This window comes from Macaca fascicularis, chromosome 19 (assembly GCF_037993035.2).
Source record: "Macaca fascicularis isolate 582-1 chromosome 19, T2T-MFA8v1.1".
Classification (NCBI taxonomy): domain Eukaryota; kingdom Metazoa; phylum Chordata; class Mammalia; order Primates; family Cercopithecidae; genus Macaca; species Macaca fascicularis.
This window is the reverse complement of record NC_088393.1, coordinates 9,459,076-9,474,166: the sequence shown is the minus strand read 5'-3', so window position 1 is coordinate 9,474,166 and position 15,091 is coordinate 9,459,076. Positions and strand designations below refer to the sequence as shown.

The 15,091-nt window shown below is 45.2% G+C and overlaps 2 protein-coding genes across 3 annotated transcripts in view; one reads left to right on the top strand and one right to left on the bottom strand.

Moving 5' to 3' along the window:
* MUC16 (mucin 16, cell surface associated) overlaps positions 1-6,568 on the top strand; it is a 172,096-nt gene extending 165,528 nt beyond the window's left edge. For both annotated transcript variants that reach the window (XM_065535782.2, XM_074025726.1), the window contains 3 exons: positions 3,137-3,178; positions 3,503-3,582; positions 6,384-6,568. In XM_065535782.2, the coding sequence (XP_065391854.1) occupies positions 3,137-3,178; positions 3,503-3,582; positions 6,384-6,479 (218 nt within the window). In that variant the 3' untranslated portion in view covers positions 6,480-6,568. The remainder of the gene's footprint in view (positions 1-3,136; positions 3,179-3,502; positions 3,583-6,383) is intronic.
* A 3,756-nt stretch (positions 6,569-10,324) lies between these two features.
* On the bottom strand, positions 10,325-15,091 carry MBD3L1 (methyl-CpG binding domain protein 3 like 1). The gene is made up of 2 exons (XM_015440802.3): positions 13,761-15,091; positions 10,325-12,101 (listed from the first exon to the last, which is right to left on the bottom strand). The coding sequence occupies exon 2, from the start codon at positions 12,078-12,080 to the stop codon at positions 11,478-11,480; it is 603 nt and encodes a 200-aa protein (XP_015296288.1). The 5' UTR covers positions 12,081-12,101; positions 13,761-15,091; the 3' UTR covers positions 10,325-11,477.

The window sequence follows — 15,091 nt, the reverse complement described above, 5'->3', positions numbered from 1 at the left end:
CACTGCAGTCTTGAACTCCCAGGCTCCAGCGAGCCTCCCACCTCAGCCTCCCAAGTTGCTGGGACTACAGGCACTTGTCATCACACCTTGCTAATTTCTAAATTTTGTGTAGAGAGAGGGTCTCACTATGTTGCCCAGACTGGTCTCTAAATCCTGGCCACAAGTGATCCTCTTGCTTCAGCAGGTCAATTAGGGCTTCCAGTTTCAAGTTGTATGTGATTCATCCTCAACATATGTGGTAGGATGGACCTATTTTCCAACTCCAGGGATGGCTTCAAGGTGACTCAACTTTCCATATCCAAATTTACCCATTCAAAGAATAGTTACACACATTGTACCATGTATCAGGAATATAACAGAGAGTAACTGTCTGCTTTTTCACCACTATATTCCAAGAACCCCATATTCTGCCTGGCACATAATAAACACTCAACTCATATTTACAGAATAAATAACTAGATTTCATACGAGGTTCTTTTCAAGTCAAATGTGAACAACGTATTAGGACCTTCCAATGCCTGTGTGCCCTGTCCTTGGTTCTGATTTATTGTTGTGCAACAGAGCACTGTTGATTCTTCAGAATCAACAGGCCTTTCACATGCCTTTTTCTTGTTTTACCAATTTGCTTTTTAAAAATAAAAATTGTCGTCAGCTCACAGGCTTTCTAAAACCAGGCCATGGACCCAGCAGGGCTGTAGTTCGCCAAACCTTGCCTTGAATCAGCCCATCCAATAGAACTTTCTGCAGTGATAGAAAATGTTTCTAACTGTGCCATTCAGCACAGAGCCATGTGTGATTACTAAGTGCTTGAAGTGTGGTTAATGTAACTGAGATACTGAAGTTTTAATTTTATTTAATTTTAATTTAAAAGCCACTTGTGGCTGCTCCATATTGCACACTACTTTTTAAAATTATTATTTGTATACATTTAAGGGATACAAGTGCAATTTTGTCGCATGGATCTATTGCCCAGTGGGAAAGTCTGGGCTTTTAGGGTATCCATTACCTGAATAATGTACATTGTAGCCATTGAGTAATTTCTCATCATCCACTCTCCTCCACTCCCCAACCCTTCCAAGTCTCCACTCTCTATTATTCCACTCTTTACGTCCATGCCTATGCATTATTTAGCACTGACATGTCTATGCATTATTTAGTCAAATACATGTGCTATTTGACTTCCTGTATATGAGTTGTTTGACCTTCACTTCCTTCCATGTTGCTGCAAAAGACATTATTTCCTTCTTTTTTATGCCTGAGTGGTATTGCATTGTGTGTGTGTGTGTGTGTGTGTGTGTGTGTGTGTGTGTGTGTAGAGAGAGAGAGATATATATATCACATTTTCTTTATACACTCCTCCATTGATGGACACTTAGGTTGGGTCCATATCTTTGCTATGGTGAATAGTTCTGTGATGAACACACAGCTGCAGGTGTCTTCTTGACACAATTACTTATTTTCCTTTGTGTAGACACCCAGTTGTGGGATTCCTGGGTCAAATGGTAGTTCCATTTTTAGTTCTTTGAGAAATCTCCATACGTTTTTCGTAGAGATTGTACTAAATTACATTCCCACCAACACTGTGTAAGAGTTTGCTTTTCTGGCATCCTTTCCAACATCTGTTATTTTTTGTCTTTTTAGTAATAGCCATTCTGACTGGTGTAAGGCAGTATCTCATCATGGTTTTAACCTGCATGTCTCTGATTAGTAGTGATGTTGAGCATTTTTTCATATACTTGTTAGTCATTGGTATGTATTCCACATCTTTAAGAAGTTGACCATAGGCTGGGCGTGGTGGCTCACACCCGTAATCCCAGCACTTTGGGAGGCCAAAGCAGGCAGATCACAAGGTCAGGAGTTCAAAACCAGCCTGGCCAACATGGTGAAACCCTGTCTCTACTAAAAATACAAAAAATTAGCCAGGCATGGTGGTGCACGCCTGTAATCCCAGCTACTTGGGAGGCTGAGGCAGGAGAATCTCTTGAACCCAGGAGGCGGAGGTTGCAGTAAGATGAGATCACATCATTGCACTCCAGCCTGGGTGACAGAGCAAGACTCCATCTTGAGAAAAAAAAAAGAAGTTGGCTATAACAGAGTTGTAGAAGTAGAGGAATCAGTAACCCTTCTCCCCATGCCTGATGGTGGCTTTACATCCCTATCTTCATGGAGTTTGCGCTGTAGTGAGGAATAACAAGAACAGGCAGTTGTCAATTATAAATTATTTGATGTGAACCTATTCATACATGGGTGTGGTCATCAGGGAAGGCTTCCTGGAGGAAATGACATTGAAGGTAAATTCTAAAAGATGACAATAAAACCACCAAGTGAAGGAGAGCTTAAATGTGTTTTTAGGCAGAAGAAAAAGCTTTTGGGTAAGAATTTATAAACCTAGAGAGATCCCATGAGTTTCCAACTGTGATGATCCATTCTCACCGCCACCGCCATTGGGCCCAGCCCAATTTAGGTCCACCATGCCCAGAGGCATGAATTTAACATATGACACTCTTGTAGTGGGATAATGGCTTTGGGCTTATGTAGCCACACGTCCTCATTTTTTTAGAGATACAAATTGAAATATTTGGGGTGAGATGTCATGATGTCCACTCAACTCTAAAACTTCAGCAAAAACATTTACTTTCACTGAAATGTTAATAAATCATAAATTGGATGTATATGTTTTAGTTGGAGGAAATATAAATCACTAAATCTAGGTGATGAATATTTATTGTACTCTTCTCTCTGCTTTTTTGTATGCTTGTAAAATTGTATTTAAAAGAATAAGACACACTCGGCCAGGCATGGTGGCTCACACCTGTAATCCCAGCACTTTGGGAGGCCGAGGTGGGTGGATCACGAGGTCAGGAGTTTGAGACCAGCCTGTCTAACATGGTAAAACCCCATCACTACTAAAAAAAAAAATACAAAAATTAGCCGGGCGTTTTGGCAGGCGCCTGTAATCCCAGCTACTTGGGAGGTTGAGGCAGGAGAATTGCTTGAACCCGGGAAGTGGAGGTTGCAGTGAGCCAAGATCATGCCACTGCAATCTAGCCTGGGCAACAGAGCAAGACTCCATCTCCAAAAAAAAAGAAAAGAATAAGACATACTCACATGCACCCTCCATTTCTTTCATTTCTAGGGTATTCTCCCAACAGAAATGAGCCCTTAACTGGGAATTCTGGTAAGTCTCAAAGAAGCCCCAGCCCAGGGTAGGGAGGGGGTAACCTGATGGTGCTTTGCCTTGTCCAAGAGCACCAGGCACACAGAGTCTTGGATGAGGATCAAAGTTGACCAACTCATGGCAAAGACTATTGAGGCATCGTGAAGGGATAGCAGGGATCCTGGCTTGCTGGGGACCCACTTTTTGGGGGGCATCAGAGGCTTGAGGTGTTGAGCCACTAAGCCCTCCTCCCCAGGGCTGTGCCCATCCTCAGGCCACATAGGGTCCAAGAAGGAGCCCTAGGACATGGCAGGAGGTGGCTCACCCCAGCCCTTGTCTCCCCAGACCTTCCCTTCTGGGCCATCATCCTCATCTGCTTGGCAGTACTCCTGGGACTCATCACATGCCTGATCTGCGGCTTCCTGGTGAGCAAGGAAGGGTTGCTTGTCTTCTTACTATTGGGTTGTAAGAGTGCTTAATATATTACCAAACCATACTATGCTATACACAAGTCCTTTGCTGGATATATGTTTTGCAAATATTTTCTCCCAGTTCATGCAGTGGCTTTCCTATTTTCTTTCTATAATTTTATTTTTAATTAATTGACAAATAATGGATGCATATATTTAGGGGATACAATGTGATGCTTTGGTATATGTACAATTATGGAATGACTCAATCAAGCTAATTAATATGTCCCTCACCTCTCATAGTTATTATTTCTTCGTGGTGTGAACATTGGCAACCTATACTCTTAGCAATTTTGAAATCTACGTTATTATTAACTATAGTTACTATGTTGTGCACATCTCAAAAACTTCACAACCTATATGCTGATTACAAGATATTGAGTGAAAAAGTGATTGCAAAGAGTGTAAACAAAAGAATATAAGAGAAAAATGTAACAACATTAGTCATTAGGGAGATATACATGGAAGGCACAATGAGAGGCCACTTTGCACAAGAATGGATAAAATTGAAAAGATTGACTATAACAAGTGTTGATGAAAATGTGACAGAACTGGAACTCTCATAAAGTGCTAGTGGAAAATAGCTTGGCCGTTTCTTTGAAAAGTACACACACCTACCATAAGACCCTACCATCCCACTCCTAGTAATTTATTTAAAAGAAATAAAAACATATGTCTATATGAAGACTTGTACATAAATAAATGTTCATAACAGCTTTGTTTGTAATAGCCAAACTCTGAAAACAACCCTAACGTTCATTAACAAATATATCCTGACAATGGAATATTATTCAGCAATGAAAAGGAATTAATTATTAATACATTAATAAAGTATACAGCAACATGTATAAATTGCAAAATAATTATGCCTAGTGAAAGAATCCAGACAAAGAAAAGAGTACATGCCATATGATTCCCTTTATAGACAAATTCTAGAAAATACAAACTAATCGCTGGGCTCAGTGGCTCACGCCTGTAATCCCAGCAATTTGGGAGGCCGAAGTGGGCAGATCACCTGAGGTCGAGAGTTCAAGACCAGCCTGACCAACATGGAGAGAGACCCCCCCATCTCTACTAAAAATACAAAATTAGCCGGGCTTGGTGGCACATGCCTGTAACCCCAACTACTCGGAAGGCTGAGGCAGGAGAATCGCTTGAAACCAGGAGGCAGAGGTTGTGGTGAGCTGAGATTGCACCATTGCACTCCAGCCTGGGCAACAAGAGTGAAAGTTTGTCGGAAGGAAGGAAGGAAGGGAGGGAGGGAGGGAGGGACGGAGGGAGGGAGGGAGGGAGGAAGGAAGGAAGGAAGGAAGGGAGGGAGGGAGGGAGGAAGGAAGGAAGGAAGGAAGGAAGGAAGGAAGGAAGGAAGGAAGGAAGGAAGGAAGGAAGGAAGGACAAACTAATCTCTAAGGACAGGAATCAGATTAGCGGTTGCCTGGGAATGAAAATTGTTTGCAGTGGCAGGGAAAAAGGAACTGTAAAAGAGCAGGAGGAAAGTTGTGTGTGTGTGTGTGTGTGTGTGTGTGTTTTCTTTTTTCTTGAGACGGAGTCTCACTCTGTCGCCCAGGCTGGAGCACAATGGCATGATCTTGGTTCATTGCAACCTCTGCCTCTCAGGTTCAAGTGTTTTTCCTGCCTCAGCCTCCCAAGCAGCTGGGATTACAGACACACACCACCACACCCAGCTAATTTTTGTATTTTTAGTAGAGACGGGGTTTTACCATGTAGGCCAGGCTGGTCTCGAACTCCTGACCTCTGGTGATCCACCCGCCTCGGCTTCCCAAAGTGCTGGGATTACAGGTGTGAGCCACCGTGCCTGGCCAGGAAGAAAGTTTTAGGAACGATGGATGGACGTTCCTTATGTTGACTGTGGTGATAGTTCAGTAAGTTATGATCAGAACTTATTCAAAACATTCACTTTAAATCTGTGCAGTTTATTTTATGTCAGTTATGCCTCAGCTAAGCCAGACAGGTGTAGAGGAGGAAGGGAGGGAGAGAGAGGGAGAGGCTGAGATCAGGACCAAAAGCCAGAGAAAGAGACTGAGAATGAGATGAGAGAGAAATGATATTTAGACAGAAGATAGGAGATAGATGATTGATAGTTGATATATGATTGGTGGATAGCTGATAGGTAGATGATAAATAGATGATTTTTGATAGATAATTGATAGATAAATTGATAGGTAACGTATTTGATAGATATTGATAAGTAGATGATAAATAGATGATAAATAGATGATTTTTGATAGATAATTGATAGATAAATTGATAGGTAACAGGTATTTGATAGATATTGATAAGTAGATGATAAATAGATGACTGGTGGATGACAGGTGATTGATAGATGATTGATAGATTATAAATAGATGATTGACAGGTGAGAGAAAATTGATAGTTATTGATTGGTAGATAGATAATTGATTCACAGATAGATAAATATTGATAGCTAGATAATAGATAAATAACTCATCGGTAGATATGTGATATATTGATAAAGAAATTTGGGGCAAGGGGAGAGAGAAATGAAGAGGATATCGGAGGGGGAAAAATTTTTTTAAACCGAGAGTGAAACAAGGAGAGAGAAGAAAAGAAAGTGGTGAAAAGAGGAAAAGAACTGAGGGAGAAATTAAATGAAACAATGAAGGGAGACAGAGGAAGCATCAGGCCTCTGGCTTTGGCCATATTCTCACCCCTATGGCCTCCCCTCCCTGGACGGCTGACCAGTCCATTCTCACACCTTCTCCTCACCCTCATAGGCGACCACTCGCTGGCGGAAGAAGGAAGAATACAGCTTCCGGCAACAGTGCCCAGGCTACTACCGGTCACACCTAGACCTGGAGGATCTGCAATGACTGGAACTTGCCGGTGCCCGGGGTCTCTTTTCCCCAGCCAGGGTCCAAAGTAGCTTGGCTGGGGCAGAAATAAACCATATTGGTCGGACACAGTCTCTGAGCCTTCCTTGACGTGACCCCTGACTGGTTCATGTTGGACTAAGAGAACAATCTTCCCCTTTCGTGAAGTCCTGAAGGCAACTCTCAGTTGTGTTTTGTGGTTTCGCACCATGTCATCCCTTGGGAACACCAGAATTGGTGAAAATGGTTGTATTAGGCTGTTCTTGCACTGTGATAAAGAAATACCTGGCCGGGAACGGTGGCTCATGCCTGTAATCCCAGCACTTTGGGAGGCCTAGGCGGATGGATCACTTGAGGTCAGGAGTTCGAGACCAGCCTGGCCAACTTGGTGAAACCCTGTCTCTACTAAAAATACAATAATTAGCCAGGCGTGGTGGTGCACGCCTGTAATGCCAGCTACTTAGGAGGCTGAAGCACGAGAATCACTTGAACCCAGGAAGCAGAGGTTGCAGTGAGCCAAGATCACGCCACTGCACTCCAGCCTGGGCGACAGAGCAAGACTCTGTCTCAAAAAAAGAAAAAAAAAAAGTACCTGGCCAGGCTCGGTGGCTCACGCCTGTAATCCTAACACTATGGAAGGCCTAGGCAGGCAGGTTGCTTGAGCCCAGGAGTTCGAGACCAGCCTGGGAAACATGGCAAAATGCTGTCTCTACAAAAGATTTTTTAAAATAGGCATGGTGGTGCGTGCCTATAGTCCCATCTACCCAGGAGGCAGAGGTGGGAGGATCAACTGAGCCTGGGAGGTCGAGGCTGCAGTGAACTGTGATGGCACCACTGCACTCCAGCCTGCATGACAGAGAGAGAACCTGTCTCAAAAAAAAAAAAGAAAGAAAAGAAAGAAAGAAAGAAAAAAAAATACCTGAGACTGGGTCATTTTTAAAGAAAAGAGGTTTAATTGGCCCACAGTTCTGCGGGCTGTACAGAAAGCATGATGCCAGCATCTGATCAGCTTCTGGGGAGGTCTCAGGAAGCTTCCAATCATGGTGAAGACCAAGGGAGGGCCAGCATGTCACAAGAGAGGGCCAGCATGTCACATGGCCAGAGCAGGAGCAAGAAAGAGTTGGGGGGAGCAAAGGTGCCACATACTTAACCAGATCTCACAAGTACAGACTCCCTGCTGCAAAGGCAGCATCAAACCACGAAGGATCTGCCTCTGTGACCTAAGCATCTCCTTCCAGGCTCCACCTCCAACACTGGGGATTACAAGTCAACATCAGATTTGGTGGGAACACATATCCAAACTGCATTACTGATGACAGGAGACAGGGAAATACTGGGTAGAAGAGGGTGGTTCCCCAGCAAAGACCCCACCCTCAAGCCGGGAGACCCATGGCCCTAAATGGGAACAGGCAATTCCTGTTTTCATGCCTTTTGTCACCTTTTGGCCCACCATGCTCCCCTATCCTGTACCCATATGAACCCCAAACACCCGGCTCCACAAGCAGAGGAATGGCAGAACGACACAGCAGAGAGAAGAGAAGGAGCATCTGAATGCCAAGAGGAGTTCAGCTGGGGACAGTTGGAGAGCAGACAGCCACCGGACGGCCAAACTCCAGGGGAAGATCATCTTCCCACTCCATCCCCCTTCCAGCTCCCCATCCATCCCACTGAGAGTCACTTCCCCCATTCAATAAAACCCCGCATTCATCCTTCAAGTCTGTGTGTGACCTGATTCTTCCTGGATGCTGGACAAGGACCTGGGTACCAAGAGGGCACTGAGCTGGTTAACACTTAAGCCATCTACAGACAGCAAGGCTAAAGGAGCACACCGTAACACACACACCCCTGGACACTGCCGTGGGGCCAGAACCCAGGGGCACTCGCCCCGGCTCCTGCACCTGCCTGTCTGTGTGTTCGCCATCCCATAAGGAGTTTCAGTGCACCCAGCAGCCAAACAGATGAGCCACACCCCTGTCTCATGTCCTGCAAGGGAGCTCAGGGAATCCTCTTGTTTCACTGATACAGAAATTGCCATCGTGGAGGCTGGGCATGGTGACTCACACCTGTAATCCCAGCACTTTGGGAGACCAAGGCAGGCAGATCACCTGAGGTCAGGAGTTCAAGAACAGCCTGACCAACATGATGAAACTTCATCTCTACTAAAAATACAAAAAATTAGCTGGGTGTGGTGGTGGGTGCCTGTAATCCCAGCTACTCGGGAGGCTGAGGCAGGAGAAACACTTGAACCTGAGAGGTGGAGGTTGCAGTGAGCTAAGATTGCACCACTGCACTCCAGCCTGGGTGACAGCAAGAATGCATTTCAAAAAAAAGAAAAGAAAAAAGAAATTGCCATGGTGGAAAATCAACATTCCACTTCAGTGTGAGGTCTCCATCCTTTGTCACTCAGTACTTGCCCACCCTTGACTCCTATACCAGCCATCACACCCATCCTGTTCCTTTATATTCCCATACCCCCGCCCCCAAGAAACCCTGGCAGTTGCAAGTTTCTCTTCTATTATTTCATTCTCTGAAACTTGAAGGCACCAGAGTTTCCAGATTAGTGTTCCCTGGGTGGCATCTTACCCCTTTCACAGGTCCTCTACGATGGAAAGTAGACCAAGAAGGCATACACGGGTCAGAAATGGTTCTTTGGGCCAGGCACAGTGGCTCACACTTGTAATCCCAGCATGTTGGGAGACCATAGCAGGAGGATTGCTTGAGGCCAGGAATTAGAGACCAGTCTTGGCAACATAATGCGACCCCCATCTCTACTAAAAGGGAAAAATAGCTGGATGTGGTGGCATGTACCTATAGTCCCAGCTACTAGGGAGGCTGAGGCAGGAAGATCCCTCGAGCCCAGGAGGTTGAGGCTGCAGTATGATCGCACCACTGCACTCCAAGCCTGGGCAACAGAGACCCCATCTCTAAAAAAATATAGAATGCAGTATCTATATTATGTATAGCTTCCCTAAAAATTTATTATTTTAAAATTTCATCTTTTCTGCTCTGTGCTTCCACGTGGTAATCATCTGAATCCTAGAATGTGGGGATTTTTTTGTTTTTGTTTTGTTTTTTGAGATGGAGTCTCACTCTGTTGCCCTCAGCTCACTGCAACCACCGCCTCCCAGATTCAAGCGATTCTCCTGCCTCAGCCTCCCGAGTAGCTGGGATTACGCCAGGGGGACAGAGTAAGACCCCTGTCTCAAAAAAAGAACAAAGACAGAGAGACTTTTCAGTGTTATGAAATCTAACAGTGCACCATCGTTCTGCTTATTGGGATTAAGAGTTAAAGTCTATTTGTCTACTTGGCTGATCAAGCTTATTGAATTATTCCAGTGCTTTTTATCATTATTTGCTTTTGTTTGATGGATTTACCAGTTTCTGAGATTGATGTGTTAAAAATGATAGAATACTGGCCAGGCATGGTGGCCCACACCTGTAATCCCAGCATATTGGGAGGCTGAGGTGGGAGTATTGCTTGAGTCTAGGGGTTTGAGACCAGCCTGGGCAACAGAATGAGACCTTGTCTCTGCAAAGAATAGAAAAAAATTAGCCGAGGCCGGGCGTGGTGGCTCAAGCCTGTAATCCCAGCACTCTGGGAGGCCGAGATGGACAGATCACGAGGTCAGGAGATTGAGACCATCCTGGCTAACACGGTGAAACCCCATCTCTACTAAAAAATACAAAAAAATAGCCGGGCGAGGTGGCGGGCGCCTGTAGTCCCAGCTACTCGGGAGGCTGAGGCAGGAGAATGGCGTAAATCCGGGAGGCAGAGCTTGCAGTGAGCTGAGATCCGGCCACTGCACACCAGCCTGGGTGACAGAGCGAGATTCCGTCTCAAAAAAAAAAAAAAAAAATTAGCCAAGTGTAATGGCATGTGCCTGTAGTCCCAGTTACTCAGGAGGCTGAGGCAGGAGGATCACCTGAGCCCAGGAGTTCAAGACTACAGTGAGGTTTTGTTTGTGATTTTTTGTTTGTCTGGTTTGTTTTTTGTTTGTTTTGTTTTATGGGTTTGTTTTTTGTTTTTTGTTTTTGAGACAGAGTCTTGCTCTGTTGCCCAGGCTGGAGTGCAGTGGCATGATCTCGGCTCACTGCAACCTCTGGCCTCCTGGGTTCCAGCGATTCCCCTGCCTCAGCCTCCCAAATAATTGGGACTACAGGTGTATATCACCACACCCAGCTAAGTTTTGTATTTTTTGTAGAGACAGGGTTTCACCATGTTGGCCAGGCTGGTCTTGAACTCCTGATCTCAAGCAATCTGCCCATCCCAGCCTCCCAAAGTGCTGGGATTACAGGCTTGAGGCCCCATACCTGATCTGCAGTGAGTTATGATGGCACCACCACACTCCAACCTGGACTACATACATACATACATAGTAAATAAATATCAGTATAACATGAAAAAGAAAAATCTCCTTTCCCTGCCCACCTGAAACCCGATCTCTCACCTGAAAAAGAAATTACTGTCTTTAGTCCCCTGTGTCACACAAAGGAGTTTAATTTTTTGTTTTGTTTTGTTTTGTTTTTGAAATAGAGTCTCGATCTGTCACCCAGGCTGGAGTGGAGTGCCACGATCTTGGCTCACTGCAGCCTCTGCCTCCCAGGTTCAAGCGATTCTCCTGCCTCAGCCTCCCAAGTAGCTGGCATTACAGGTGCCTGCCACCACATCCAGCTAATTTTTTTATTTTTAGTAGAGACTGCGGTTTCACCATGTTGGCCAGGCTGGTCTTGAACTCCTGGCCACAAGTGATCGCCCGCCTCAGCCTCCCACAGTGCTGGGATTACAGGCATGAGCCACTGCGCCCTGTTCTGAGCTTACTTACTTAGGTGCTCTTAGGTGCTCACCCAGCCTAATTTTTTTTTTCTTTTTTAAGTATTGGCATATTTTAAAGTTTCAAGAGCTTAAAGCAAAAAAAAAAAAAAAAAAAAAAAAACAAAACCTCATTGTGAACACTGTAAAGAGATGTTAATAAAGGATTACGCTTCATTTCATCTGCACTATCTTCTCTTTTTTTCATAGCTTTTTTCAGGACAGCCTTCTTGGCCTCTCACTTTCTCCGCCTCATTAGCGAGTCCATCCGCAATCAATGCTATTGCGAGTCGCTCTCTTACTGTCTTCACTTTCCATTCCTGTTTCCTGATATCTTCCTCGGTGACCAGAAATTGTTGGCAGAGGAGCTGCGAGATACCCACTCCCTCTCTGGGAATTATCTCCACCACATCTGAAGAGCAGGCAAGGTGGGGCATGGGGCAGGAGTGCTCCAGACCACCGGCAAGATCCCCCAGCAGAGATCCACCTGTGTAACTAGGGACTAGTTTTTGCAAAGTATTGGCAAGATCCAAAGCACTTAAAAGTTCCCCTGCGCTGCTGTAAGCCTGCAGTCCTTGCAGTCTCTTCTGCCAGCACACCTGCTGAGGCTTCTCCAAGCTCTCCTCCCATTGATGGTATCTGACCTCATTGCCAGGATGGGGTGTAATTCTCGTAACTGGCCTCTTGAATGTGTAATTGGACATTCTCAGAGGGATTGAGGTGTTCAAGCCAGGCTTTGATTTGCATTGGTTTACACAGTCACGTTGCTTCCTCTGTGAACTCTTGCCCATCACGCTTCTTTTCCTCTTACACTATTAAAATAAACCATGAAACGGGGTGAAATTGATCAGTGAAGCCTGCCTTCTCAGGACAAGGATCTCAGCTGTTTTGGACTTTCATCCTTCCTCTCTCCCTCTGGAGATAGGTCTGACCTGCTTCCGGGGACATCATCAGGCAGATTTGAGTCAAGCACAGAGAGTTCAAGGTCAAAACTCTCCTTCATCATCCTGCAAACGCCCTCCTTGTTGAGTACTATTTTATTCTCTTTCTGCCCTTGTCACTCTTAAATGCTCAAGTCCTGATACTCCCTCTCATGACACACATGGCAGTCTTTTACTAAATCTCAAATCTTGCCTTTTGTTTTGTTTTGTTTTCTTTTCTTTTTGGTCCCACTCCGTCACTCGGGCTGGAGTGCAGCGGTGCAATCACAGCTCACTGCAGCCTTTACCTCCCCAGGCTCAAGTGATCCACCCGCCTGAGCCTCCCGAGTAGCTGGGATTACAGGCGTGCATCACCATGTCTGGCTAATTGTGGTTTTTGTAGAGACAAGGTTTCACCACCTTGTCCAGGCTGGTCTGGAACTCCTGAACTCAATGATCCTCCCACCTCGACCTCCCAAAGTGCTGGGATTACAGGCATGGGCCACCATGCCCAGCCCAAATCCTGCCATTCTTATGCATTACTTGACTATTCATCTGGTTAACAATTGACCTCTTGGTTTGCACAGTTCCTGCAGCTTGTAAATCAATAATGAAATTATCAACTGCTCTGCTCTTCGAGCCTTAATCCTACACCCCAGACATTTTCAGCAACCCAAACGGCCATGCTCAAAAATAAATAATTCAGGCCCGGCACAGCGGCTTATGCCTGTAATCCCAGCACTTTGGAAGGCCGAGGCAGGCGAATCGCTTGAGGTCAGGAGTTCAAGACCAGCCTGGCCAACATGGTGGTGCGCATCTGTACAAAAAATACAAAAATTAGCTGGGTGTGGTGGTGCGCATCTGTAATCCCAGCTACTCGGGAGGCTGAGGCAGGAGAATCGCTTGAACCCAGGAGCTGGAGGTTGCAGTGAGCCGAGATCTCACCACTGCACTCCAGTCTGGGTGACAGAGCGAGACTGTCTCTAAATAAATAAATAAATAAATAAACCAGAAAACTTATTCACTCACTATAAATTTCTGATTTCCAGGTTTTTTAATTCAAATACCCATACCATAGATATCTGTTCTTGAAGAACACACCTTGAGGAACAGGTATCTATGATTTGGATATTTGAATCACTCCAGACCTCCGTATCTTCACCTTCCTCTCCCTCCTCTGATTCCTAGCACTCTTGGATTCTGCAGTCTGTGACCTCAATATTTCCCTTAGAGGCCAGGCACGGTGGCTCACGCCTGTAATCTCAGCACTTTGGGAGGCCGAGGTGGGTGGATCACTTGAGGCCAGGAGTTCAAGACCAGCCTGGCCAACATGGTGAAACCCCATCCCTACCAAAAAAAAAAAAAAATTAGCCAGGCGTGGTGGTGCACACCTGTAGTCCCAGCTACTCAGGGGGCTGAGGTGGGAGAATCTCTTGAACCCAGGAGGTGGAGGCTGTGGTGAGCGGAGATCACATGGCTGCACTCCAGCCTGAGCACAGAATGAGACCCTATCTAAAAAAAATTCATTTAGATTAATCCAAAATTCCTTACCACTTATCATATCCACCTTGTAAAACTTCAAGCTTGGACGGTCCCTATTATCTGTGACGCCATGGCTACCACCGTCATATGACCACTGCTGAAAAAGAATCACATGACATGATGTCTTAGTGCCACTGTAAATACAAAATATTCTCCATCAACTGGGAAGAATCCATCATGCATAGAAACTTTATTTTCTGTGTATGCATTGTTATGTTTACCCCTAGATTTTCCCCAAAACCTGTTGCAAAATTTTCTCCAGATTTCTTTTTTCCTCATAGATATTTAATTTTCCTTAACTTACCTGATGGTTCCCAAAGACGTGAGTTGCCAAATCTGCAAATATCCCTGATAAGCATCGAATGTTTCCAAATTTCCTTTAATTGTATTTAAAGAGATTTCCTGCCAGGCATGGTGGCTCACGCATGTAATCCCAGCACTGTGGTAGGCTGAGGCGTGAGGGCCACTTGAACCCAGGAGTTTGAGACCAGTCAGGGCAACATAGGGAGAACCCCATCTCTACTAAAAATTAAAGAGTTAGCTGGGGGTGATGATACACGTCTGAGGTCCTAGTTGAACGAGAGAGGCTGAGCGAGGAGGATAGCTTGAGCCCAGAAGGTCGAGGTTGCAGTGAGTGGTGATCAGGCCACTGCACTCTAGCCTTGGCCAAAGAGCAAGACCCTGTCTCTTAAATAAATAAATATATTTCCTTTACCACCAAGAGTGATCTGAGCCTCATTCCTGCTTCTTGTTAATTTTATGCTTCCAATATTGCAACGTAACCCTTGTATCATCTTTTTTTTTTTTTTTTTTTTTTTTTTTTTGAGACAGAGTCCCACTCTGTAGCCCAGGCTGGAGTACAGTGGGATGATCTGGGCTCACTGCAACCTCTGCTGCCCGGGTTCAAGCAATTATCTTGCCTCAGCCTCCCAAGTAGCTGGGATTACAGGCACACACCTATATGCCCAGCTAATTTTTTGGTATTTTTAGTAGAGATGGGGTTTCGCCATGTTGGCGAGAGTGGCCTCGAACTCCTGACCTCATGATCTGCCTGCCTTAACCTCCCAAAGTGCTGGGATTACAGGCGACTCCGTATCTTTAACTTCTGTTTTTCTACTGAATCCCTTCTTCGGCATTTAAACATGTTCAAGTTTCTCCTAGCTACACAGACACTCCTCTCCTAAACTTCCTGGGATCCCCTCCTTCACCACTACTCTCTATCCCTTCCCCTTAGCTATGAACCACTGAGAAAAGATCATCTATATCTATGTCTCCTATCTCCTCACCTCCAGCTAACTCCTCAGGCCACTCCAAACTTCTGTTTTCCTTCACCATTCTAC